Raw genomic sequence first — 25185 nt, forward strand, 5'->3', positions numbered from 1 at the left:
TCCTTGGAGTTGGTGGAGTAATATTGTTTTACCATCCATAACAAGCCAACTCCTTGTCCAAAACCTTGTGGTTTTCTTTTAGCCTTGAAAAGTTTTACATTTTCTTTCTTTTTGGGGATGGGGGGGGGCAATGAGGGTTAAGTGACTTGTCCAGGGTCACAAAGCTAGTAAGTGTCAAGGGTCTGAGGCTGGATTTGAACTCAGGTCCTCCTGAATCCAGAGCTTGTGCTTTATCCACTGTACCACCTAGCTGCCCCCTACATTTTCTTAAATGTATAAAAATGAAATTCAATTAATATTTCATCATTTGACATCTTTCAAAAGTAATGAGTATATTTTTTAAAGGTCTGAGTCAATGATACATAAACGTACCAGACATATTTTCACGCTAAACCTTTTCCGTACATTTTAGAGAGATTATTTAAAAAAAAATTATTAAAGTTTTATCGATAATGTAATTCTTGCTCTTTACCCTGCTTGCTGCTAGAAGTTACTGTTTCAAGGTGTAGGGGTTTTTTTGTTTGGTTGTTTTTGGTGAGGCAATGGGGGTTAAGTGACTTGCCCAGGGTCACACAGCTAGTGTCAAGTGTCTAAGGCCGGATTTGAACTCGGGTCCTCTTGACTCCAGGGCCGGTGCTCTATCCACTGCACCACCTAGCTGCCCCTCAACGTGTAGTTTTAATTGAATTCCATTTTTCTCAAGTCCATTGAAGCGAGCTGATTCCATTTCCTGGGGAAGAAGCTTGAGACGTGCTTTGAGTCTTTAGCCCAAGGCTCCGTAACAAAATGGAAAGAGAGATGGTTCATTGCGCCCTGTGGTTGTGCCTGTAAAGTACACGCTGAGAATCTTGGAAAAGAAAAGGACGCTCCTTTGGATGCGCTCTGCCACATGGTGACTTTCTTGAATGTTCTGGTTGTATAAGTGAACAAACTATAAGTTACTGCTTTAAGTGAAGAGATCAAGGAGAAAAGGGACTATTTTACTTAGAGTTTTGCAAAACAGTAATTTTTCTTAGCCCATTGTAGCCTTGCTCTGATTGGTTTTGTTTTTCTTTGCTTTACCTCTTGCCTTGATAGAGTCATGTCCAGATGTTTTTATTAGTTATGGCAGCGGTTTCTGTTCCTGTGCTTTTCTTGGGAAAACCTCTTTATCTGCTTTGGCTACACAGTGGAGGTCGATTATTTGGAATACACAAGGTACGTAGCCATTAGATTGTATCACTCACTGTATATGGTGCCTGCTGACTCCCAGTCAGTCTTATTGTCTAGGGTTCTGATGGACCATCCAGAAGGAGGTGTCCTCAAGGAGGCTACTTATGTGTGTCCCCAGCTCTGAAGAGCACTTGGAACTGTACTTGTGAAATAGCCTTGGAGGCCATCGGCATAGAGGTGATAGTAGAAGATTAGCATGATCTTGGTATCCAAGGGACACAGTGGAACAAGAAGCGAATGAGGCCAAGGACAGAGCCCTGGGGAGCATCGCTCTGAAGGGGTTGGGATTGTTTGGAGGGTAAGCGGAGAACCAGGAGGAGATTGTGTCCAGGAGGGGTGGGCTGGTCCGCAGGGCCAGGAAGGGTATGAAGGGGAAAACCCCAAAGCTACACTGATCCTCCCAAAGAGGAGGTCCTACATGTCATAGCTTTAGAGTTGTTGTAAGTGACCTCATCTACCACCTTATCTACTGATCACCATCCAGGTGAGGGAGCAGGCCTGGAGAGGTAAGGTCATTCATTCTCATTTATTAAGGCAATAAGCAGCAAGGCTACGATCAGTGTGCAGCAGTGCCCCCAAGTTTTCAGTTCCTGGCCAGAGATTTCACCATCCCAGCAAATCCTTTCTAGATGAGCTCCCATGTCAGTGAATTGCAGCACCAGAAGTGAGTAGTGATTAGCTGGCTCAGCAGTGTCACCTCCTATTGATTCCTTGTCCCACTCACCTTATGATGACTTCAGATCATTCTGTCTCTCCTCAGACTTCCCATGCTACCCCTTCCCCCAACCCTCTCAGCTGAGCTCCTTGCCTAGGATAGGGCTCCTTAAACTTTTCCCACTCTTGACCCCTTTTTGCCTGAGAAATTTTTATGCAAACCTGGGTATATAGGTATAGAGAACAGATAGACATAAACTTTTTTCTGTGGCCAAATTTTTCATCACCCCCCATTCAGTTACACAGCCCCATGTGGGGTTTGGGACCCAGTGTAAGAAGCTTTGGCCTAGGCCATTGCACACTATCTCCTTTGTCTCCCATCATCCATATGCCTTCTGCTGCTGCTCTCCTCCTTCACCTGTGTCTGATGGGAAGAGGTGGCCCTTCTTGGTGGTCGGAGCCCCTCCACAAGCACAGTGATCCCTTTCCATTCCATTCCATCTTCTCCAGCAGATTTGCCATTTCTCTCAACTCATCCCTCTCTCTCCCTTATCTTTACTTTCTCCCTATTTACTGACTGCTTCCCACCTGCCTTGTCAACATGTCCTATTTGCAAAAAATCCCTACCTGTTGTCTCATATCTCCTCTCCTTTTGTGACTAAACTCCTTGGGGATACTATCAGTGGAGGGTGGGAGACATATTTTGTGATTTGTGACTCCTGATCCTCCTCAGCCTGAGCAGCCCACCCCCAGGATGCTGTGGTCCTTCCCTGGCTCACGTTCTTCTCCTTTGACATTTGCCTTTTTGTGTTTTCTCTTTGAAGCTTTTCTGTTCTTTCAGGGTATAATGAAGTCTGGATAACTTGGAGGTTAGGGAGGCTTATCACATCATTTCACCCTTCTCTTTTCCCTACTAGAGAGACCAGCTTGATTTTGTGAATATGCGCTTATTAGTTGGTGTTGAAAGAATTATAAGTAGAGTGTCACTGTCACGCTTCAATTCTTGTTGCCCTCCACAACTAACCACTGGAAGAGAGAGCTTTTGTACTCTCTTGTTACGGTTTTCAAGGGTGGGGTCATGGTGGAACTTCCCTGTTCACCGAACTGTTCAGTGGCCTGAAGCCCTTATGTCCTCTTCTCACATTTTGACTCTATGCTGTTTACTGTATATTCCCATCATAAGTCTTTTCTGGCAGCTGGATGGTGAAGTGGATAGAGTGCTGGCTCTGGAGTCAAGAGGACCTGAGTTCAAATCTCACTTCAGACACTTACTAGCTGTGTGACCCTGGGCAAGTCAACTCCAATTACCTCAAACATCTGGGGCCTTCCCCAGTCATCCTGATAATATATCTTGTCATTGGACTCAGATGGCTCTGGAGGAGAGAGTGAGGCTGGTGACCTTGCACAGCTCTTCTTCACTTAAGTCCAATTCATTGCAAGTCATGACATCACCCCAGTGTCATGGTCTTCTTCGAGAATGAAGGACAAACAACAGTAAATTAATTCTCTGAAACAAAACAATTCTGAAATACAACAATTCAGAATAAATAATGATTTAATGAAAATGGTTGCCAGGTTACCATTAAATCAGATCAGCTCATCCCTCAGTGATTAGCGACAAAGGAGTGATTTACATGACTAATTTTTGTGACAGAAAAGAGGAATAAAAAAAATTTCATCAACCTTAAGAAACTTGTTTTGAACATAATTCAATTAGACAAAGGAAGTCCACCTTACTACTTTGCTTCTTCTAGGCTTTCTTAATCCAAATACATCCTGTGTCTGTCAAAGCGAGAGTGCCTTAGGAATCTCTGCCCTGTACCTGTACCATTTTGTTACCAGAAATCTTAGTATAAAGGGGGAGAAAGAGGAACTTGTGTTTTGTAGTTTGCAATTCTTCTCCCCCCCACCCCCATCCTTCAGCTGCCCGAAATAGAAACCTGCCCTTCAAAGATTCTATTACCTCAGTTTAGACTTAGCTTGTAGCTCAAGAAAGGAAGGATGCTCATCAATTGGGGAATGGCTGAACAAATTGTGGTATGCGATTGTGATGGGATACTATTGGGCTATAAGAAACGATGAGTGGGATGCTCTCATAAAGACTTACATAAGCTGATGTAATGTTGTAAGATGGTCAGTTGTGAATGACTTGGCTATTCTCTGCAATACAATGATCGAAGACAATTCTGAAGGAGTTAAGAAAAATGCTTTCCATCCCCAGAGAAAGAACTGTTGGTGTCTGAGGACAGATCAAGCAGAATTTTTTAACTTGATTTTTCTTGAGGTTTTTTTTTTTTTTTGGTCTGTTTTCTTTCACCACATGACTAATAGGGAAGTATGTTTTACATGACTACATGTATAGAACCTATATCGAAATGTTTGCCTTTTTAATGAGGGGGTGGAGAGAGGGAGGAAGGGAGAGAATTTGAAACTCACAGTTCTAAAAATGAATGTCTAAAATAGTAATTGGGGAGAAAAATAAAATACTAAGCAAGAAGAAAGGGGCGCTTGTCCACTGATACTGGAAAATGGAACTTAACCTTTAGTCAGTCCACCTTGGTCCAGCTTCTGGAAAGAGAAACCTGGCCTTTAAAAAGAGCCCATAATGCTAGGATTATTTTATTCCTAGAAAGATATATATCTTACTCTAAATAATATGCTTCTAAATGAAAAGTCTTATTAGTCTGTCTATTCTTTAAATCTGTAGGGAACCTAGACTTAAGAGAATCTCACTTTGAGTTTGGTCAGGGCTTCAGGGCTAGCTTTTCCTAAAGAAGGGAGCTTAATCAAACTAAAAATAAATTAATCCTATAATCCAACTAAAAATAAATTTATCAATCCTAACTGATTAAAGGGTCTTTCCTTTCAGTATTAGCATTTTTATCTTTTTTTTCTACACCAAAAGGGTATTACCAAATCCACTAACCATTTTTAAAGCCCTTATCCTTCTTGACATTTCTGTAGTGTGTAAGACTCTTAATCAGCCCTTCCTTTGGAAACTTTGTTTTTGGCAGATTGACCTCTGGTCTGTTGTGTTTGTCCTCCCACTCTGTCTTAGGTCTCCTTTGCTGCATTATTGTCTGTGTCCTGTCTTGTCAGGGTCTCCAAAGCTCCAGTCTTCTTTTCTTCCCTTTATACTCTTTCTCTTGATGGTCTTATCACTTCCCATCAATTCAGCTACTATTTCTATGTAGATTATTCTCAGATTGATATATAGTCGTCCATATCTCTTTTTCCTGAGGCCCAGTTCCACATCACTAACTAACTGCCTTTTGGACATTTATTAGTCCTGTAAGACATCTTAAAATAAAATTGATTTTCTCTCCCTCCACCTCCCTCCAAACTCTCTCCTTTTCTTAACTTCCCTATTTTTGTTAAGGGCATTACTTGACTCAAACTCACCTTGGGTGAGGTGATGTTGATGCCATTAAGGAGAGGAGTCTTGTTAAAGTAGAAGATGTGTAGAAGTCATATTCTATTTTATTTTATTTTTGGTGAGGCAGTTGGGTTAAGTGACTTGCCCAGGGTCACACAGCTGGTAAGTGTTAAGTGTCTGAGGTCAGATTTGAACTCAGGTCCTTCTGAATCCAGGGCAGGTGCTCTATCCACTGTGCCACCTAGCTGCCCCACAAGTCATATTCTGAGGGCTTGAGAAAAGGGTGGGAGATAAAGACAAGGAAGTCAGAGAGCCAGAAGTGGACAACTTTTCAAAATGGTGACAGTGGCAAGAGAGAGACTGAAGATCTATGAGGCCTTGAAGGAAATGGGGAAATGACAGATAGATGGAGTGGTTGGGAATCTCTCTACATTTCAGTGAGTAAATGGTAGGAGATCAGATGAAGGAGAAAGAGTGGAGGTAATAATAAGGAGGTTTGAGAAAGGGGCCTCATTAATAAATACCCATTAATGAATAATGAATTTGAAGGCCAACATCTGATGTAGGTGTAGGGGAAGGAAGGGAAGATTTATTAAGCACTTATTATGTACCAGACTGTGCTATGAGCCTCACAACAACCCATTGAGGTAGGTTTTACAGTTGTGATGAAACCAAGGCAACAGAGGTTAAGTGATTTACTCAGGGTCACACATTAAAGTGTCTGAGGTTGGATTTGAACTCAGGTCATCCTGACTCCAAGCCCAGTGCTTTATCCACTGTACCACCTAGATGCCTCTGGCAAAACTTCCCAGTGATTAGAGCTATCCTGAAGTGGGATGGGCTGCCTTGGGTGGTAGTGGACATTTTCTTCAGAGGAGACTAGAGGGCCTCTGGGAGACCTTCTTGATTCTGAGATTCTCTGATATTTATCTTTATTCTCATCTCAGTTTTCTTTTTCTAATTTTTCATGGCTCTTTTTAACCTACCAAGTGCTGAATTGAGATCCTTCAAAGGGAACATAAGGATTGTAACTTTTTTCTCCCTATTCTTAGGACCATAATGATACTAAAACTGGACCTTTTTCTTCTTTTGTCAGAGTGGTTATACACTGGTTCGTAAAGACAGTGAAGAAGATGTTTGTTTGCTGGGGTCTCAAAATGTGGAAGAGGGAATTAGCCCCTTGGAAGCTGAAGGACGGAAGGATGATGAGGGGGTAATCTTTTAGCTGCTGTGCATAATTTGCTTTTCTAATTATGTAAGATTCACGTTGGTGACGTTGACAGAAGTAATGATTAGGTAGAAGAAAATGTATTCTTTAATACTCTTTTAGTAATGTATGGTAATTGAATCAATTTCCTAAGAATTTTAGAACTTTTTTTATTTTAAAATTCTTTTCTCTTAATTGTAATGAGCCTCTACTTAAGTTCTATCCATGTTTTTTTGGGGGTGGGATGGATCCTGTGCTCTCTAAGATGCATGTCTCAGTGAGTCCTGTATATCTGGAAAAGCTTTAATATGGCCTTGGCAATGGGCTTTTCTCTCTGTCACTAAGGGCGAAGGCTCAGCATGAGAGGCCTTTTTTCAGCTGTAGCAGATCACCTAATCACTAATGTAGATCACCTGTTAGGGTGTAGAGGGTTTTGAATCTGTTTGTGGTTTTGAATATTAAAGGTTTTGGTATTAAATGGGCTCCTTGATCAATCCACAAACACTATTTTTGGAAGATGTACTGGCCTCTGATTTTTCTCAGAAAGGTGATGTTATTTAAGTATGGGTAAAAATCATTTCAAATAATTCATTTAACAATTATCCTGAAATTTATTTTTAAATTTGCTAATTCGTTGAGGAAGGATTTTCTTTTACTATTTATTGAAAAAAATATTTGTAGTTTTGCTTCTCAGAATAATGTTTTTAAATGCATAAAATAAAATATATAGGATGGAGGAAATCAATTACATTGAAATAGTTATCAAAATATGAAGAAAAAGTTTAGGGACCCCATGTGAGGAAACACTGGTATAAATTCTTGGTATGTGAAATGAGTGAGTAGTACTTGATAGGCTTTGCTGAATTAATCTTATGTCTTTATGTATATTATCTCTTCTAGTTTAATTTTGGAGAGCTCTTTATGACTCAAGCAATCCATGCAATTGAATATTGTCTTGGCTGCATCTCCAACACTGCATCATACCTGAGGCTTTGGGCACTCAGTTTAGCTCATGCACGTAAGTCTTCTGCAGTAATCTTGGCCTTTCACTCTCATTTTCCCCATTGTGTTTATTTTTATTGGGTTTTGAGGAACAAATGCTCATCAAAGATGATTGTTCCAATCAAAATGTAAAGCAACCTGAATATATTTTTTAATTACTTGGGAACTTCATATTGGTACATTTGTCTCCACGGCTGATTCTATACAGTAAACTCAAGTCTGTAAGGTAGCTCAATGAACAAAATTATGAAAACATAATTTCTTTTTTTAGAGTTATCTGAGGTCTTGTGGGCAATGATAATGCGTGTGGGCCTCCGTGTGGACAAAACTTATGGAGTCTTGCTGCTCATTCCTCTGGTAGCATTCTTTGCTGTTTTAACAATCTTCATTCTTTTGGTCATGGAAGGCCTTTCTGCATTTCTTCATGCTATACGACTGCATTGGTAAGTTTTCCTATTAGGTTTGCTTGTTTTTTGTGATTAGTATTTTTAGACACATCTGATCATAGAATCAGAAAAAAATAGTTATGCTAGTCACCTTTTAGTGAGTTTTCCCCCCCATAATATATATTTTATTCAAACCTACGTCAAATTGTTTTTATGGTTAAACTCAAAGTCTACAACTTGGAATTAAACTAAGAGGAGAACTAGTTTTTCTCTTTTGAAAAATTACATACATGGTATAGATGTAAAGAGTGCTTTAATGCTTTCGCCCCTGCTTGATCCTTTAGTCCTTCATTCAGCAAGCATTTTTAAGGGCCTCTATAAGACAGAAATGAAACAATCATGAATTGGATCATGGCTAGTAATTAGATTTGCCGTAAAGTCATGTGTACAGTGCTTTTTAAAGAGTGAGTATTAATGAAATGATACTGTGTACACCTAGGGATATTTAAACCTAATGTCCCATTAGCAATCAGCAGTGTGGTCAATACTGTAAATATGTAAATACAAATATGCTCTTTTACTAAAATGCTGGTAGTTTCTATTGCATATTAAGCAGACTGGCAGTAATAATTTTATATCCATCCATCCATCCATCCATCCATCCATCCATCCATCCATCCATCCATCCATCCATCCATCCATCCAAAATGAACAAATATAAAAATGCAGAATGAAATCTTTCCACATAGGAGCTATTATGTTTTTTAAAACATTTTAGACCTTTTTTTTACATTGCTGTTGTTTCCCAAATACTTCTCTCCCCAAAGCGCCTGGCCAGTAAAACTCTCTTTTCACTAGCTGAAGCATTGATCAGGCCCGAGCAGTGTCTTTGGGTACCATCAGTCCTGTGCTGATGAGGGCGTGACTCACACTCATCACCACCTGGCTTTGGGAGTAAAGGCTGGTCCTTGCATAGTCTCAACTCTGCTGCTTTAAGGGTCATTTTCCTTTACATTTTGATGTGCGACTTTGCTACATACAGATGATTTTTCCCCTACTGCCTTCCCTGCCACCTGATTAGAGCTTTTCTTCTTGGGTTAATGTCTCATTTCTTTTATCTCTGCAGGGTGGAATTTCAGAACAAGTTCTACATTGGTGCAGGCACCAAATTTGCTCCTTTCTCATTTAAACTACTCTCGTCACATTGTAATAAAGATGACATGGCATAATTCAGCTGCTGTAACCATGTGCTCTCAGCGTGATGGTGAATTATCATGTTATTAAATTTCACTGAAGTAGAATTTATAATAGAAACATGTTGTTCCCCTCCCCTCTCCCCATTGCCTTATATAATACAGCCAAACAGTTCTGTCATTTAGACTGCTGCCTCATGTTGGATATTTTGTAAAGCTTATCAATTTTAGAGAGTTAAATTTCTTTTGACTGTTTTCATGATGATCAGTTGTAAATCAATTGTTATATTTTATGTTAATGCTTATTCTAAAAAATAGTTGTTTCTTTTTAGGCAGGGGTGGAGGGAGGTTTGCTTCTTATAACTGAAGTTGTCTTAATAGTCTTTATTTCTGTTCATCTGACAAATATACAGCACTCCCTCACTAAAGTTAACTGGTTTATACAGTTTTGGAACAGCAGAAATTAAGCCTTTTGAAAAAAACACTATAAATAATGAGCAATTGCAAAATAGTTAGCACTAGTACTGTTCAGTTTTTGCCAATTTTAAACGTGACAGAATGTTTGATCTCACGATAGCCATGTGTTACTGAGAAACCAAGCTTTTCCCTACTTATTCTTCAGTGTTTTAATTGAGGAAGAATGGGATGAAATACATCCAGCACATAGTTTGTTCCATTGCTGAAAGACTGGTAAAGGATTGTGTCCTTTTCTTCTTGCACAAACTCTTGATGATGACTGCACGCTGTGAAAGCAATGCTGTGAGGCTGAGCCTTATTGCCAAGTATGGAATTCAAAACTATTATGGATATGATTGGACTGTAATGACCAGCTTTTGTCTGATGTTACCCAACCAAAGTTGTTTATATTGAGTGAAGGAAAGGTACAAAGTAGGCTTTTGTATATTTTTATAACAAAATGTATATTAAACTATTTTACCACTGTTAGATATACATCTGTGCCATGAAAGCATCATATTTTTTCCTTTGGATTAATTCTGAATAAAGATCTAATTCCTACTTAGATTTAGTATTTTAGATTGGTTTTCAATCATTCTGTTTAAATACATTTAGAACTAACCCATATGAAGCCATTGATCCTTAATGTAAATTCAGCTAATCTGTCATTTTAGCTTTGAATGAACATTTCCCCCCTTTCCATTGAAAACTGTGATCCCCTTCTGTATGGGATTTTTTGTTTGAATTATATGCATTGTCATGCTGCTTTAATGTTCTGGATCATAACTTTTAAAATTCGCCATCTGGAATGTATACGCTCTCTTAAAGTTTAGGAAGTTTTGATTTTTGTACTAAATTCCTACAGTCCTACTATTGCGGTATGTGGGCGGCCCTAGGTTTTTGAAGGCAGTGTTAAGTGGAGTCCAGATTCCAAAGCCCAGGTCCCAGGCACCATGGCTTGTCACTTGCAGACCAGCTCCAGCAAGAGGCTGGTCTGGCCACTCCTGCTGAATGCTTTCATCTAGTGCAACTTAGTTGTGATCTTTTTCATCGGAGGAAATAATTGAAGGATGAAACTGCAGAGCCTTGAAATGTCATTCAAGTGCCGAACTGTCTATACAGTTGTAGTTCACAGTGAAGCTGGCACATTTATTATTGATGCCACTTGAAGCTCTAGATTTGTGATCCTTCTTGAACATTTTCATGCTAAATAAGATTACGATATCACTATAATCAAAAGGTTTTCAGGAAAGAGCATTCCACAGGAGTGGGCTGAGAGGTAGACACTGGAAGATGCAGTTGTTGTTATGACTTTGACCTTTAAAACTGTAAGAAATAATTCTGTGCTGACATTTGATGGAAAATTATCCAACTCAAATGAAGAATTCTTTATCATCTCTTGTCTGACATGCTAAAACAACAAGTGCAGAATGGTGGTGATGCAGTTGAAATTCCAGGTTTTGTTATAGTCGAGTTCCCCCTAGAAAGTTGCCATTTTTGATGCTTTAATACTGAATTTTTTTTTAGTGAGGCAATTGGGGTTAAGTGACTTGCCCAGGGTCACACTGCTAGTAAGTGTTAAGTATTTGATTTTTTTTTTTTTGGTGAGGCAATTGGGGTTAAGTGACTTGCCCAGGGTCACACAGCTAGTAAGTGTTAAGTATTTGATTTTTTTTTTTTTGGTGAGGCAATTGGGGTTAAGTGACTTGCCCAGGGTCACACTGCTAGTAAGTTTTAAGTGCCTGAGGCTGGATTTGAACTCAGGTCCTCCTGAATCCAGGGCTGGTGCTCAATCCACTGAGCCACCTAGCTGCCCCAGCAGTGATTTTTAAAATCTCAACTTTGGGGAATGTATCTTCCTTGGAAATCTAACTATTTTGGGGTTTTAGGATTCCAGGAAATAGAAACAGATTTTATGCTGTGACAAGTTCTTGCCATTTAGCCAGAAAGGTAGCTTCCTCTGTTATTTAAGCTATTTTGATAGTCTTGTATGCATTTTAGTTATAAAATGTAAACGATGAGAAATGTGAAAAATGATGAGCCAGCTAGATGATTCTAAATTACCTGGATGTTTGGCATCATGTAGATCAGTGTTATCAAATTCAAATAGAAACTGATCCCTGCCAAATGCATATTGACTTAGAAAATCACAAATTAACATTATCTGTATTATATTGTATTTTTATTTTGTTAATCATTTCCCATTTACATTTTAGTCTGGTTTGTACAGCACTGGCTGGCTTTGTAGTTTGACATCTCAGATGTAGACAAAACACTTCAACTTTTTTTTTTTTTTTAGTGAGGCAATTGGGGTTAAGTGACTTGCCCAGGGTCACACAGCTAGTAAGTGTGTGTTAAGTGTCTGAGGCCGGATTTGAACTCAGGTCCTCCTGAATCCAGGGCTTTATCCACTGTGCCACCTAGCTGCCCCAGTCTCTCCTTTTGAATATAGTGAAATGCAAAGGCTAAAATAAGCATATATATGTGTGCATCTACACACATGTATAAACACACACATACTCAGGCACATATATACATGTACGTCTACATGTATGTATGTATGCAACATAGGGATAAGAACTAGACCTGTGATTTCACTGGTATAGAGAGTTTCTAGTGTGGGGTCTTTACACTAGGTAGGAAACTCCCTCCACCAAACAGGTTGGCACCTTTCCTACAACTTAATGGTCTTAGGTGCCTGAAACACTGAGGTCAAGGGAATTGCCCAGAACCAATATGTATCAGAGGTGGGACTTGAACCCAGGTCTTCCTGGCTTTAAGGCCAGCTTTCTATCCATTACACCATGCTGCCTCTCATGTATTATAATAGGAAGTTTTAACTATTTAATTGTTCGTCATGCCTGGCTAATTTTTTATCTAAAACCGAAGTATGCATTAAATAACACTAATTTCTCAGATTCTGGTCTATTTTAAAATAAACAGATTTTCTAGTTTGCATGCCTAGGTTAATGCTAGGAATGAGGCACACTTTTTGTGCTGAGATGAAAATCAAGGCATTCAGTAGCCACATTCTGGGGTCAGGTCTTTGGATGTTGCTGTGTGCTAAGAAACTCTAAAAGGATTAGAAGAGGACAGTAGTATTTTGACAGTAAACTCCAAAGGAAAAGCCAGAGTCTTATTGGAGACAGCGGAATGACTTGGAGAAACAAAGTTGTGTAAGGGGGAGAGGCAGGAGAGAGTTCAGCCTGAGTACTCCTTAATGTGTGCGGTCATTGAAAAGTTGCATCTTCTGTCAGTATTTGGATGTTGGACACGATTTTATTCAACAAAAATAAATATTTTTCAAACATATGGATGTATCACTTGGTTGTCTCGTGGTTTATTTGGAAAGCCAAAAATCTTGGCCCTCTGCAGAGAAAAAACTCATCAAACATTTACTGGAGAGAATTTGTGAGAAGTCATGAGGGCCCCTGAAGCAGTCACGTCTGTATTTCCTGTTTCTCTGTGGGAGTGTGTGGTGGGAGCTCTAAAGCTGCAGTAACAAAGATGAATTATCTCCTGTGTGTGAGGTAGGCTCAGCGTGTTGAGGGAGGTGGGAGACCAAGAATGACAAAGGCACAACTTCAGAGTTAAGTTTTTGACTGGGGTAAGAAACCAATCCAGAAAATATGACATTAAGGATTACTTGATACATGCACATTGGGGTTACTTGGTGCTATACAGGATCCAAGGAGGGAAGATTGCTTCCTACAGGGAATCATGGGAAGGGGTGTTGAGTTGGGTTTGATAGAATTGGGAGGAGCTCTTTTGGGCCCAGGAGGCAATTTGGAGTTCAGGGAGGTAGCTGACTGAAAAGCCAGATCTTAGCCCTGCTACTCCTACCCTAGTTGATGTAGCCACTCTAGTGAGTTTGGTGGGGGGGAAGAAAAAGAAAAAAAAAGGATTTTTAACCTATAGTGGGCAAACAGTAATTTGCTATTACGGAAGTATAGTTCATGCATCTTTCAAAAATGTATTAAACACCTACTGTGTGCCAGCACTGCTAGTGATGAGGCTACAAAGACAATGGAAACATTCCTGCCCTCAAAGAGCTTATATTCTATGGGGGAGACAACATATACATGCTCTCTCTATACAAAACATGAAATAAATACTAGGTATTTGTGGGAGGGCAGACAGTAAAAAAGATGTAGTCAGATGCTGTGTCTTGTTGGGGGTGGGGGAACAATGAGGGGACCAGGGGGGTAAAGTGTAAGAAGCCTAGAAAGAGGCAAAAAAGTCAAGTGATGAAGGACTTTTAAAAGACACATTTTGTATTGGACCCTGGAGACACTAGGGGGCCCCTGCTATTTATTGAGTAGAGAATAACATGGTCAAGCCTATGACTTAGAAGGATTACCGGTGCGTGGACTGTAATAGGGAGAGAAGTGAGGCAGGGAGGCAGACCGACCAGTGGTTGTTTTGCAATTGTCCAGATGTAAGGGGATGAGGGCTCCATCTTCCACCATGGTGGTGGAAGGGTCAGGCAAGAAGAGAACATTGAGTTGTTGCAAAGGCAGAATCAACAGGATGGCTTAATTCAACATTAAGCTGATGCACAGACACCCTCCACATCTACCCACAGAGAAAATCTGGACATTTAATTCACTTCGTAGTGTAGGGTAGAGGGCAATTGTCAGGTATGGTGGAAAGAATGAAGGGTTTGTAGCCAGAAGACAGGTACGAATTCTGGTTCTCAGCAACCTTTTGGGCATCACTCCACCTGTTGAGGTCCTTGTCTCCCCCGTTAGATTGTGAACTCTTTTAGAGCAGGAACTGTTTTGTGTCCCCAGCGCTTAGCACAATGCCTGGCACACTGTAAGTGCTTAATAAGTGCTTACTGCTTGTCTGACTGGCACTGTGCCTTTAACACTGATGTACTGGCAGTACCGATGTACTGACCATTGCATGCTGGAGGGACATACAGGTCCAGAATGGCAAAGCCTGGACCTGGGCAACACGTAGAGGCCTCAAAACATGACCGGGCGATGACGCCTTCCTCAACAGTCCGGTTCAAGAGGAGGCTGTCTTCCTTTCATGCTGAGCCATTGTGAATCTCCTTCCGCTGGGCACAGAGACCCACTCGGGGAAGTAGGTCCGGCCGCCCCAGCGTCTCCCGGCGCGGAGGCGGCGGTTGCTAAGGACGCCGCGGCCCCAGTCGGCTCTCGGGACGAGACTCCTCCGGAAGGTGTGGAGGTGAGGCTAGCGGCGACATGGACGACCTGCGGGTGGAATGGATGCGGGACCGGGTGTACCTCGCCTTTGACCTCAGCGAGCCGGAGTATTTCCTCGAGCTGATGAATCGGAACGACGGCGAGGCCGAGGACGGGATTCTGCATTTCCTGAACCAGAGCTCCGAGGAGGAGGGCGCAGCGGCCGTCTTCTTCTACCGCATCGTGGTGCCCGAGGAGGTGGAGGTGGAGATAGGTGAGGGCCGGACCCTCTCCTGCCCCCTGGCCCCTGCCCTCCCCCTGCACGGCCCTTCTACGAGCGCTAATCCACGGGCGCTTCCGGGCTACAAAGAAATAAAGCGAGCAGCCCCAGTCCCTGCTCCGGAATCTTAAACTCTTTTAAGGGCAAGCACCGTGTGCATAGATAAGAAAATACAAAGTGTCTGCCAAGTGATACAAAGTAACTTAAAGAAGAGCGTTCAAAGGGTATCAGGCAAGGCCTCCTTGCAGGAAACTAGGGATGCTAGGAGACAAGACAGACGTGAGGAGGAGACCAGAATAGGGAGTGGACGCAGGGGAGTGGCGGAAATGGAGGCAGGAGCCAGATGGCTGGGGGCTGACAATGCCATGCTGAGGATGTTGGGAACTTGGTCTTCAGTAGTACAAGCTCTCATGCTTTATACCCTTCTGGGTCTCCATGCATATGTATACTCCCGGTGCCCACGTTCATGCCTCTTCGGCTCCTTTTCTGTTTGTGTCTCTGGTGACCGTGCACCACATCTGCCTCTTCGTGATACTCTGCTTTGTGGGGCCCGGGTGTTTCCTATAACCTTGTCTCTCTCTTGCCAACGGTGTCAGTCACTTAATCAACAAGTATTTATTGGGGGCAGCTAGGTGGCACAGTGGATAAAGCAGTGGCCCTGGATTCAGGAGGACCTGAGTTCAAATGTGACCTCAGACACTTGACACTTAGTAGCTGTGTGACCCTGGGCAAGTCACTTAACCCTCATTGCCCTGAAAAAAGAGAAGAAAAAAAGAACTAGCTAAAGAACTAACAAGCATTTATTAAAAGCTTATTATGTACCACACACTGTGCTAGATGCCGGGTTTACAAAGATAACGGGCAAAGTATATACACTATGACTTTGGGGTGGGGGAGGAGACTAACAGCTGGGGAAATCAAGAAAGGGCTTCATGTGGAAGGTGGTGTTTGAGCTGGGTCTTGAGGGAAACCAGGGATTCTAAAATAGATGTGAGAGGCAGCTAGGTAATGCAGTGGATAGACCACCAGCCCTGGATTCAGGAGGACCTGAGTTCAAATCCAGCCTCAGACACTTGACAGCTGTGTGACCCTGGGCAAGTCACTTAACCCCCATTGCCCTGCAAAAACAAACAAACAAACAAACAAAATTAACGTAAAATAGATGTGTGCTGAGAGAGCCTGTGCAGGTGTGGGAGATGGTTGGTGACTTGTCACATATGAAGAGCGGTAAGAGAATGCAGGAAGTCAAGAAATGGGTTATAAGGCAGGAAAGGTAGATTGGGGCCTGCTGGTTAAAAGGCTTCGGATATCAAGCACAGGAGCTTGTGTTTGCTCCATCATTGTGTCATTCCTTTATTCATCAAAATAGGTATTCTATATAAAGTGCTTTGCAAACCTAAAAGCATAATAATCAATACATGGTCGGCTGTTACTGTTATTATTGTCCAAGTTGTGTCATCCAGAGGAAGACACCCTCGGCACCTTGGATAGAAGGTTCCCTGTGCAGGATTTACTTGGATAAGATCGGCTCGGGCACACTACCTGTGCCACCTCAATGCCCTGAATATATTATGCATAGACTTATATATGGGAGCAGCTAGGCGGCACAGTGGATAGACCACCCGCCTTGGAGTCAGGAAGACTTATCTTCCTGACTTCAAATCTGGCCTCAGACACTTAACGATCTGAGTGAGTCTGAGCAAGTCACTGAACCCCCGTGCCTTGGTTTCCTCATCTGTAAAGTGAGCTGGAGAAGGAAATGGCAAACTACTCTGGTATCTTTGCCAAGAAAACTCCAAGGCGGAATCAGAAGACTCACACACGACTGAATGTTAACAACAACAACAACAACAACAACAAATATATTTCAGAATGAATATAAGGCACTAGCAACTGGGGATTATCAGGAGAGGCCTCAAGTAGAAAGGAGTATTTAAGCTGAGTCTTGAAGGAAACGAGAGAGAGAAAGAGACAGACACAGACACAGAGAGTCAGATACAGAGAAAGAGAGAGAGAGAGAGAGAGAGAGAGAGAGAGAGAGAGAGAGAGAGAGAGAGAGAGAGGGAGGGAGGGAGAGGGAGGGAGGGAGGGAGGGAGGGAGAGGGAGAAGGGAGAGGGAGAGGGAGAGGGAGAAGGGAGAGGGAGAGGGAGAGAGAGGGAGAGAGGGAGGGAGGGAGAGGGAGAGGGAGAGGGAGAAGGGAGAGGGAGAGGGAGAGAGAGGGAGAGAGGGAGAGAGAGAGAGAGAGAGAGAGAGAGAGAGAGAGAGAGAGAGAGAGAGAGAGAGAGAGAGAGAGAGGGAGGGAGGGAGGGAGGGAGGGAGAGGGAGAGGGAGAGGGAGAGGGAGAAGGGAGAGGGAGAGGGAGAGAGAGGGAGAGAGGGAGAGAGAGAGAGAGAGAGAGAGAGAGAGAGAGAGAGAGAGAGAGAGAGAGAGAGAGAGAGAGAGAGAGGATTATAAGCATAATCCTATGACTTCCAGGTAGGGCTTCTTAAGCCCAAGGTAGGGTATGTGAGCAATTAAAAAAAAATTTTTTTTATATTCCAATATAATTGGTTTTCTTTGTAATCCTATATATTATATTCTATGTACATTATTCTAAGAAAAACCCCTAAGCCTTCCTCAAACTTCCCATGGCTCCTCCTTGACCCCATACTCTCAGCTGAGACCCTTTTCTCCTATTTCACTGGAAAAAGTTGAGACCATTCACCAAGAGCTCCCTGTTCTCTCAGCATTCATATCACTTGTATGCCTTTCCCCACTATTTCCTCCTTCACTCCTGTCTCACATGAAGTGTGTGTGTGTGTGTGGGGGGTGGTCCTTTTTGCCAAAGTAATACCTCCACATACTTAAGTGATACCATTCCATCCCCTCTTCTCCAGCAGATAGCTCCCTCCATCATCCTTGATCTCTCACTGTTTTCCTATTTATTGGCTGCTTCCATGCTACCTACAAACATGCCTGAATTTTCTCCATCCTTAAAGAATCACTTAATGTTCCTCAGCCATGCTCACTAGCTATCATCCCATACCTCTTCTCTTCTTGGATGGACATAGCATGTCTACAAGCGATGCTTTCACTTCCTTTCCTCTCATTCTTGTCTCATCTTTCTGCCGTCTGGCTGCTAACCTCATCATTCAAGGGAAACCACTCTCTCCAGGATTACCAAGCATCTTTTAATCGTCAAATCTAATGGTCATTTCTCAATTCCCATTCTTCTTGACCTCTGTGCAGCATTTGAGATGGTCAGTCATCATCTTCTCCTTGATTCTCTCTGGGTTTGGGGGTCACTACTCTGTCCTACCTGTTTGTCTCCTTTGCTGGATCTTCATCCAGATCATGCCTGCTAACTGGGAGGGGCTCCTGGGCCTCTTTGCTCTTCTCCTTCTATACTTTTTCACTCGGTGATCTCATCAGCGCCTATGGAGTCATTTGTCATCTCTATGCAAGTGATTCTCAGATCTGTTTATCCAGCCCTAACCCTTCACCAGACCTTTAGTCTTCTATCTCCAATTTCCTATTTAGCATCTCAAAGTAGATGTCCTGTAGACATCTTAAACTCGACAAGTCCCAAACTGACTCCATTATCTTGTCTCCCAAACCTCCCCTCCTCTCAACTTCCCTGTTACTATCAAGGGTAGCACCATCCTCCCAGTCCCACAGGCTTGAAACCGAGGTGCCATGTTCAACTTCTCACTGTCTCTTGACACCCCGCCCCCCATATCCAATTTATTATTATTATTATTATTTTTTGTTTGTTTTAGTGAGGCAATTGGGGTTAAGTGACTTGCCCAGGGTCACACAGCTAGTAAGTGTTAAGTGTCTGAGGTCAGATTTGAACTCAGGTCCTCCTGACTCCAGGGCTGGTGCTCTATCCACTGCGCCACCTAGCTGCCCCCCAATTTATTATTATTTTTAATCATAAGAGTATTTTATTATTTTCCAGTTACATGTAAAGATAATTTTCAACCTTTGTTTTCTTTTTCTTTCTTTCTTTCTTTTTTTTGTGGGGCAATGAGGGTTAAGTGACTTGTCCAGGGTCACACAGTTAGTAAGTGTCAACTGTCTGAGGTTGGATTTGAACTTAGGCCCTTCTGAATCCAGGCCCCATGCTTTATCCACTGTACCACCTAGCTGCCCCCTCAACATTTGTTTTCATAACATTTTGAGTTCCAAATTTTTCTCCATCCCTCCCTTCCCTCCCTCCTCCCTAAGACAGAAAGCAGTCTGACATAGGTTATACCATATTCAATTTATTGCCAAGTCCTGTGCATTCTGCTCTTACAACATCTCTCTCTCTCTCTCTCTCTCTCCTTTGACACTATCACCACCTACGTAGAGGCCCTTATTACCTACTGTCCAGACTTTTCAGTAACCTCCTGGCTGGTCTTCCTGTCTCAAATCTCTCAACCAAAGTTATTCTTCTTAAAGGGCAAGTCTAACCATTCCCCTCCTGGCCTCAATAAACTCAATAAACTGGGGTACGAAACCCAGATTCAAACATAAAATCCTTTATTTGGCTTTTAGAGCTCGTTAGAACTTACAACTTACTCTCATCTACTCTGTGATCTAGTAACATTGGTCTCTCCATCTTTCCTTGTAAAAGACACTCTATCTCCAGACTTGGTATATTTTTTGTTTGTTTCGTTTTTTTGGTTTTTTTAGTGAGGCAATTGGGGTTAAGTGACTTGCCCAGGGTCACACAGCTAGTAAGTGTTAAGTGTCTGAGGTCGGATTTGAACTCAGGTCCTCCTGACTCCAGGGCCGGTGCTCTATCCACTGCGCCATCTAGCTGCCCCCAGTATATTTTCTTTAAAAAAAAAATCCCAAGGGGCAGCTAGGTGGCACAGTGGATAAAGCACTGGCCCTGGATTCAGGAGGACCTGAGTTCAAATCCGGCTTCAAACGCTTGACACTAACTAGCTGTGTGACCCTGGGCAAGTCACTTAACCCTCATTGCCCCACCAAAAAAAAATTCTCTTTGGGGCAGCTAGGTGGCACAGTGGTTAGAGCACTGGCCCTGGAGTCAGGAGGACCTGAGTTCAAATCTGGCCTCAAACACTTGACAATTTACAAGTTGTGTGACCCTGGTCAAGTCACTTAACCCCAATTGCCTCACCAAAAAAACAACCCCCCCAAAAATCCCCAATATTTTATTTTTCTCCAATTACATGTTAAAGAATTTAAAAACATTTTTTTTTGTTTTGAGTTCCAAGTTTTACCCCTCCTCCCTTCCCCCTTCCTGAGGCAGTGAGCAATATGATATAGTTTTTACATGTGTAATCATGTAAAACCTTTCCATATTAGTCATTTTGTACAAGAAGACTCAAATTTAAAAAAAGAAAGAATGAAAGAAAGGAAGGAAGGAGGGAAGGAAGTGAAAAATAGCATGCTTCAGCCTGTATTCAGACCGAATCAGTTCTTTCTCTGGAGGCAGATAGCATGCTTCATCATGATTCCTTTGGGATCATTGTAATGCTGTGAATAGCTAAGTCATTCACAGTTCTTCACGCACAATATTGTTGTTACTGTGTACAATGTTCTTCTGGTTCTGTTCACTTTACTTTGCATTAGATCATGTAACTCTAGGTTTTTCTGAAATCATCCTGCTTGTCATTTCTTACAGCACAGTAATATCCCATCCCATTCACATACCATTCTCCAATTGATGGACATCCTCTTGATTTCTAATTCTTGTTTGTTTGTTTTTTGTTTTTTTGAGGGGCAATGGTTAAGTGACTTGCCCAGGGTCACACAGCTAGTAAGTGTCAAGTGTCTGAGGCTGGATTTGAACTCAGGTCCTCCTGAATCCAGGGCTAGTGCTTTATCCACTGCGCCACCTAGCTGCCCCCTTGATTTCTAATTCTTAGCCACCACAAAAAAGAGCTGCTATAAATATTTTTTGTATAAATAGTTCCCCCCACCTTTTTAAAATCAGACTTGGTATATTTTCACATGTCTAGAATGCTTTGCCTCTCACCTCTCCTTCCTGACTTCCCTCAAGGCTCAGAATCCCTCAAATCCCTCAAATCCCTCTTCCTGCAAGAAGTCCTTCCTTGTGCCCTTTAATTCTACTGCCTTTTCTCAGAGATTGTCACTAAATTACACTGTAAATTAGGTACCCTGGTCTGTGCATAGTTGTTATCTCCCCCATTAGACTGTGAACTTCCTGAGGGCAGGGACTGTTGTGAACTCTCTTTCTATCCTCAGCGCTTAGCACAGTGCCTGGTGTGTGCTGAGCACTTCATAAATGCTTGACTGACTGAATGTCTGGGCAGTTGTCCACAGGCTTTAGTAGACTGCCACAAAGGGTCCATAACACAAAGAAGGGGTAAGAAAATACTCCTCTTTTGGGGAAAGGAACGATTTTAGGCGTTGCATGTCACGTGACACTGTTTTGAAATGTTTCTTTTCTTTTCATTTGGGCTATAAAAGATATTCCAGTATCTGCATCATCAGAAGAGGAGGAAGAGGAGGAAGAGTTAGCCAGCCAGTCTTCCAGAATAGCATCCGTGGACAGAAGTACAGGTAGAGTGCCCTGGGAATAAATAAGCAGTAGCCTGTGAGTGTGTGGGCCCCGAGCAGGACTATTCATTCTCTGGGAATCCCTGTTCAGGCTTGATCCTGTTTCTGATTTTGTAAACATTCTATATCTAAGCATTTTTCTACAAAGCGACCTTGCTTTTTCTGTCTTTTTCCTTGCTAAATCTCTCTGCCATGGAAATGCTGGATGTGGGAAAGGAGAAATTTTGTCTAGAGGTTGGGATTGTTGGGAAAATTTCTAAGTGTGACGGAGGAACAGAAACAATGAAGCTGAAGCAAATAGGTTTATTGAGAGAGGGTTAGTCCCACAATAAAGCTGTTCAATCAGGAGTTAAACCTGAAAGACCTTGAGTTACAAAATCAGTGGGTTTTTATATCCCCCCAAAGCTTGTATGCTTGCACATACCATATTAATTAGAAGTATCTAAAATTAAAGCATGCTCTTAGGAAATACCAAAACTGCCTACATGACAAATGTCAGCATTTTCTAATACTCTTATCGGTCTTATTGTGTCATAATTATGCTGCATGACCCCTTCTGTTAGTCAAGTCTTCCACTAGTGAGCTGTGTGACCCCCTTGAGTCAAGCATAACACTCGTGGTTTCTGAAATATAATATTGCTGACTATTGTATCGGCTGATATTACTTAATGCTTGACATTGGAAAGTAAGTAGTCAGAAGAGAGACTTAACCTACTAATACAATTAAAAAAATATATCTAAATATAATAAATCATAATTTTTAGTTAATATGCTGATTATTATCTTAATTAAATCACTTATAACTATATTAAATCTCTTCTAAGGGATGGGGAAAAATCTCACTCATAGGATGTAGTGCCAGTTTTTGTAGTGTGGAAATTTATTTTGATTTGGGGACCCTACCTTTAGGCTAAGATTAGAAAGCCTTAGGCCCTCAGGGTCTCTCCCCCTCCTCCTCAGCTTCAGCTGAACCAAAAAGCCCCGTGAGCTGTACAAGACACCAGGTTAGACAGCTGGGGGGGAAAAGCCCCCAGTTCCCGCCGACCTGAGCAGAGGTATCTGAGAGATGCTGGCCTCTGGCATAGCCTGTGCTGAGGCACATGAAGCTGGAGTGCACCGCCCCCCCCCTTGCTGCCCAAATCAAAATAAATTCCCACAGTAGTCCAGAAGAACTGAGTTCAAATCCTGACCCAAGTTCAAGTAGAGGTTTTATGATCCTTGTCAGGGATAGAGGAGAAGGTATTTTTTGTTAGGTATAGGTAGGACCAAATGATCCCTCAAGGCCCCTTCTAATATGGTGATTCTGTCAGTAATCATATAGAACGCCAGGGTTCCAGCCAAACAATTAATGGTAGTTCTTTTGATATAAAGCCAGAAGGAGGAACAGATTTTTGGTGAAATACTGTCTAATATGCTCATTTTTAGACATATTGAATTTATAGTTCTGATAGAGCATCTTGATGAGAGTGTTTTATTGGCAATGGTAGATGGAGTCATGGAGCCTGGGAGAGAGGTCAGGGCTGGAGACCTAGATTTAGATAAAGATTTGGGGTTCATTCAAAGAAGAGAAGACTTGGGATTTGGGTAGATGATAGTGTTTTCAGGGACTGCTTCCGTCAAGAACTTGCCTCAATTCAGCAAGCCTTTATCCAGGGCTCACTCCATGAGAGGCATTGGCATTGGACACAACTAGATAATGGACTTTGCCTTGAGCATTGTGAGTGAGGGTCTTTTGCATTTTTTCCCCTGCTGTCATCTGTAGAGTTCATTTTAACGTGGACCACTTTCAAATCATGTCAAGCAATGGAATTGAATGATGCTAACCAATTAGCTTTGATCAAGGTCTAATGATGAGCCTCTATCAATAAAAGAACGATAAAGACCCTGGGAAGATACCAATGAGAGGGCTTTTAGGACAGCATGGGTCTTTGTGGGGTAGGTTTTATAGATCTTCTGAGCTTTCTTAGGTCTCCTTGAGACTACGTGCTGTTTCTCTGGGAGACAGCATGGGAACATGGGTCTTTTGGGGTTTTTCTCCTGCAGGAGAAGGGGACAGAGGATAGAGCCAGAGGGGAAAGCCTTTGAAAGGGAAGCCTATTTCCCATTGTCTGATTGTCCTGTTTTTGTTTTTTGTTTTGTTTTTTGGTGAGGCAATTGGGGTTAAGTGACTTGCCCAGGGTCACACAGCTAGTAAGTGTTAAGTGTCTGAAGTTGGATTTGAACTCAGGTCCTCCTGAATCCAGGGCTCTATCCACTGCCCCACCTAGCTGCCCTTGATTGTCCTGTTTTAATAAAACTTACCGTAAGGAAACCAAACATACTTTGGAAGCAGATTAATTTGAAGGGCATCTAGGTGGGGCAGTGGATAGAGAGTGAGACCTGGAATCAGGAAGATCTGAGTTCAAATCCAGCCTCAGACACTTCCTAGCTGGGTGACCCTGGCTGAGTCATTTAACCCTGCTTGCTTCAGTTTCCTCATCTGTCAAGTGGGCTGGAGTAGAGAATGGCAAACCACTCCATTATCTTTACCAAGAAAACCCCAAACAGGGTCATGGAGAGTCAGACACGACTGGAACAACCGAACTGTGAATTTATAATATAAGAGGAGTCATTGCATTGTAAGAGAATTCACCCAGAATTTCTTTGGTAGGACCTTTGATTGTACAGTAAGTATTCTATGGAGCATAGGAGATAACTAAGGAGATCTAAACAAATCCAGCTTCAGACACTAGTTGTGTGACCCTGCCTCAGTTTGCTTATCTTTAAAATGGGGAGAGTAATATCTACAGTGCCTCCCTCACAGGGTTACAGAAACATAGCCATGATCGTAGATTTCGAGGTGCAAGGGATTTTAAAGATCATCTAAATCCAACCCCCTCTTTTTATGGATGAGGAAGACTGGTCCTGGAGGAGTTAAGTGAAGTTAGCAGAAGAGCTACACGGCCACACAGGTAGAAAGGGAGAGTTGAACCCAAGGCCATTGATGACAAAGCCGGTGTTGTGTTCACAGCACCACACGGTCTCCCTTGGGAGGTCCCAATGGAAGTAAAGTACTTTGCAAGCTTTAAAGCCATTATTAGAATGGCCCCTGGTCTTGGAGCAGGAAGACATGGGTTCCAGTTCTGCTTCTGTAACCTACCAGCTGTATGACCCTGGGCAAGTCACTTTACCTCCTTCTGATGTAATCATTTGTTGTTGTAGTTCAGTCTTTGCAGTCATGTCTGCTTCTATTTGGGGTTTTCTCGGCAGAGATATCGGAGGGATTTGCCATCTCCTTCTCCAGCTCATTTTACAGATGAGGAAATTGAGTCAAACAGGGTTAAATGACTTGCCCAGGGTCACACAACAAGTTTCTGAGATGGAATTTGAACTCAGGAAGATAGGGGAAGCTAGGTGGCTCAGTGGATAGAGCACCGGCCCTGGAGTCAGGAGGACCTGAGTTCAAATCCGACCTCAGACACTTAACATTTACTAGCTGTGTGACCCTGGGCAAATCACTTAACCCCAATTGCCTCACTCCCCACCCCCCCAAATAACATGAACTCAGGAAGATGTCTTCCTGACTCCAGGCCCCATGCTCTGTGCATACTATAGGGCCTCCTGGTGGCCCTATGCTGTAAGCAGTTAAGACCATAAACTGCAGAGAGATGCATGAGAATTCCCTATACCAGTGAAATCACAGGTCCAGATTTCATTTCCTCTTCACAACCAATACTACAAAATAATTTAACCAATACTAATAATAT

The 25185-nt window shown here is 42.3% G+C and overlaps 2 protein-coding genes across 2 annotated transcripts in view; both read left to right on the forward strand.

The window, feature by feature from the left end:
* ATP6V0A2 (ATPase H+ transporting V0 subunit a2) overlaps positions 1 to 11120 on the forward strand; it is a 46206-nt gene extending 35086 nt beyond the window's left edge. The window contains exons 16-20 of the mRNA XM_043972214.1: positions 1078 to 1197; positions 6339 to 6455; positions 7350 to 7467; positions 7723 to 7894; positions 8964 to 11120. Of these exons, the coding sequence (XP_043828149.1) occupies positions 1078 to 1197; positions 6339 to 6455; positions 7350 to 7467; positions 7723 to 7894; positions 8964 to 9066 (630 nt within the window). The 3' untranslated portion in view covers positions 9067 to 11120. The remainder of the gene's footprint in view (positions 1 to 1077; positions 1198 to 6338; positions 6456 to 7349; positions 7468 to 7722; positions 7895 to 8963) is intronic.
* Positions 11121 to 14658: 3538 nt separating this feature from the next.
* The window catches only part of DNAH10 (dynein axonemal heavy chain 10), a 139153-nt gene continuing 128626 nt past the window's right edge, over positions 14659 to 25185 (forward strand). The window contains exons 1-2 of the mRNA XM_043979641.1: positions 14659 to 14913; positions 21350 to 21442. Coding sequence (XP_043835576.1) covers positions 14700 to 14913; positions 21350 to 21442 — 307 coding nt within the window. The 5' untranslated portion in view covers positions 14659 to 14699. The remainder of the gene's footprint in view (positions 14914 to 21349; positions 21443 to 25185) is intronic.

The sequence above is a fragment of the Dromiciops gliroides genome, chromosome 1, assembly GCF_019393635.1.
Source record: "Dromiciops gliroides isolate mDroGli1 chromosome 1, mDroGli1.pri, whole genome shotgun sequence".
Taxonomy (NCBI): domain Eukaryota; kingdom Metazoa; phylum Chordata; class Mammalia; order Microbiotheria; family Microbiotheriidae; genus Dromiciops; species Dromiciops gliroides.